This window comes from Lactuca saligna, chromosome 4 (assembly GCF_052625555.1).
Source record: "Lactuca saligna cultivar CGN05327 chromosome 4, ASM5262555v1, whole genome shotgun sequence".
In the NCBI taxonomy this organism is placed as follows: Eukaryota; Viridiplantae; Streptophyta; class Magnoliopsida; order Asterales; family Asteraceae; genus Lactuca; species Lactuca saligna.
In genome coordinates this window covers 190,521,281-190,523,503 of record NC_136420.1, presented here as the reverse complement: position 1 = coordinate 190,523,503, position 2,223 = coordinate 190,521,281, and the positions used below count along the sequence as shown (strand labels likewise).

Below are 2,223 nucleotides of genomic sequence, written 5' to 3'. Positions count from 1 at the left end.
TTTTAATTAACCTGTGTATTATATGGATCTCACACCTAGTGAGCTATCAAGTTGGTTATCATTTCAAAAAACTAACAATGTTTGTAATCAACTTGAATACAACATTAACTACAATTTTGATACAAACTGCATTAGTTTTTTTTTTAACAGCAAATACAATATATTCCTAAACTACTCACTCAACATCAACGAGGGAGAACAACTCTTGATACCTAAAATAAAATCCCAAAATTATTCCATTTTATAATACTTTTTATTACTTCTTGACAAATTAAAGGCATTTCCAATAGTTTATTTCCTAAAAACAATCCAAACCCCTTAAACTTAAAGCCCTAATCTTGAAACAACAATAACTTCCATTTATGTATATAGATCAAACCACAATTTATAAACAAGGTTTACACACACAATTTCTAAGATTAAAGAGTTTTAGCATGAGTAGTAGACTTCTACATTAACATTAAACAGTTAAAGAAGCAGCAGCTTCTTCATGCTTAACAATGCAAGCATGGAGATCATCTTTCTTAGCACCCACAACTTTGTCCACTATCTCTCCATTCTTGATGAACAGGAATGTTGGCATTGCCTCAATCGAATACTTCAGAGCTATGGTCTGTAACACCAAGAAACACGAATTACTTATTTCTAAATACCCAAAATAACCCTGAAACAATCCGAATATGAAAAGATGATAGGAGGAAATTTACCTCAAGTTCATCCACATCTACCTTAAGAAAGGTAACATGGGGCTTCTTTTTAGCAAATTCAGCCAAAATTGGTGCAATCACACGGCAAGGACCACACCATGAGGCTGTGAAATCTACAACCACCTGTCAAGAACATCATTCAAATGTTGAAGTATGCCATTTAAGGTCCAAGATCTTGATTTGTACACTAAATTTCAATTTCTAGAAAAATTTGATCAATAATGACTTAATCTAAATCTATTGGCAAAAGGCGACCAAAAACAGGAAGAGAGATTAAAAGAGGAAAACGAAAACCCATTCATTAACAACTCGTATATGTCGATAACCGATTGTATAGTCTAATCAATGCATTAAAAAAAAAAAAAAAAAAAAAACTAAAGGCAAGCTTCAAAAGGATAAAATTCAACACTTCCGACATCGAATTCAAGAAAAAGAACAGAAATGAATGCATAACATGTAAATCAATATAAGAAAACATGATTAATTTCTAAGCAGAGGAGTATAACAAGTAGATTAGGGTTACCAATTTCTCAGAACCGACGTGCTTCTGAAACTGCTCCTCCCATTGCTCGACGGTGTGGCAGCCGATCACAACTCCTTCAGTTGCCATTTTTTTTTATGAAAACTTGTCTTGAAGAAAACCTAATTCGAATTTCTGTAGCTTACAAATGAGTTCTTTTGGCTTCGAGAATGAATGAAGATTGAGGAGCCGAACCCCTCATTAAATAGGGGGGCATCCTTTTCATACTAGATTATATTTCCATAAATGCCCCTCAGTATGTGGGTTTTCGAATAAAGGTTGGTCATAATTACATAAATACCCCTGAAAGTGTAAAACGCATATTTAAAACTCAAAATTCGTTCAGTGAATGGCGAAAAGAAAACGCGCGTCTTAAAACGTGACGCACGCGTTTGCGTGGCCGTTCAAAAGGAATATAGCCTTTTGACAATGGATAAATGGATAAATAAAAGAAATAAGTGTAATTTTAAAAAATCTTAATATATATTCCTTCAATAATTCAAAAAAGAAAAATGTTATAGTTAAAATACACTATTTTTTTTATCCATATAGTTTGTTGATTTTTGCGAATAAGATTTAAAATTTTTCTCGCTTATACAGTGGTCCAGAATATAGTAGTTTATATGGACTTGGTTTGTGACAAATTTGAAGCGAAATAAACGCAACTTTAGAAAAATCTTATAATATATATTCCTTCAATATTAAAAAAAAGCATTATTTTATATTTAAAATACACTATTCTTTTGGCCCATATAACTTGTTGACTTTTGTTAATAAGGTTTAAAAAGATTTCCAACTTACATTATTAATCCAAAATAATATGGACTTTGTTTGTGATAAACTTTAAAAAAACTTTTATACCACTTCTTTTAACAGATACTTTAATGGTTATAAAATATGGTTATAAAATAGGAAATGATTTAAAAAGTTAATATATTTCTTGATTTCTACACAATTAGTCATTGAGTTTTTTTTTTCCATATTTTCTTATTGAAT

The 2,223-nt window shown here is 30.8% G+C and overlaps 1 protein-coding gene across 1 annotated transcript; it reads right to left on the bottom strand.

Moving 5' to 3' along the window:
• Positions 1-338: 338 nt before the first annotated feature.
• LOC145043189 (thioredoxin H-type-like) lies at positions 339-1,418 on the bottom strand. Its single transcript, XM_078991760.1, has 3 exons — positions 1,231-1,418; positions 708-830; positions 339-613 (listed from the first exon to the last, which is right to left on the bottom strand). Exons 1-3 carry the CDS (start codon positions 1,315-1,317, stop codon positions 461-463), a joined length of 363 nt encoding a protein of 120 aa, XP_078847886.1. The 5' UTR covers positions 1,318-1,418; the 3' UTR covers positions 339-460.
• Positions 1,419-2,223: the final 805 nt, after the last annotated feature.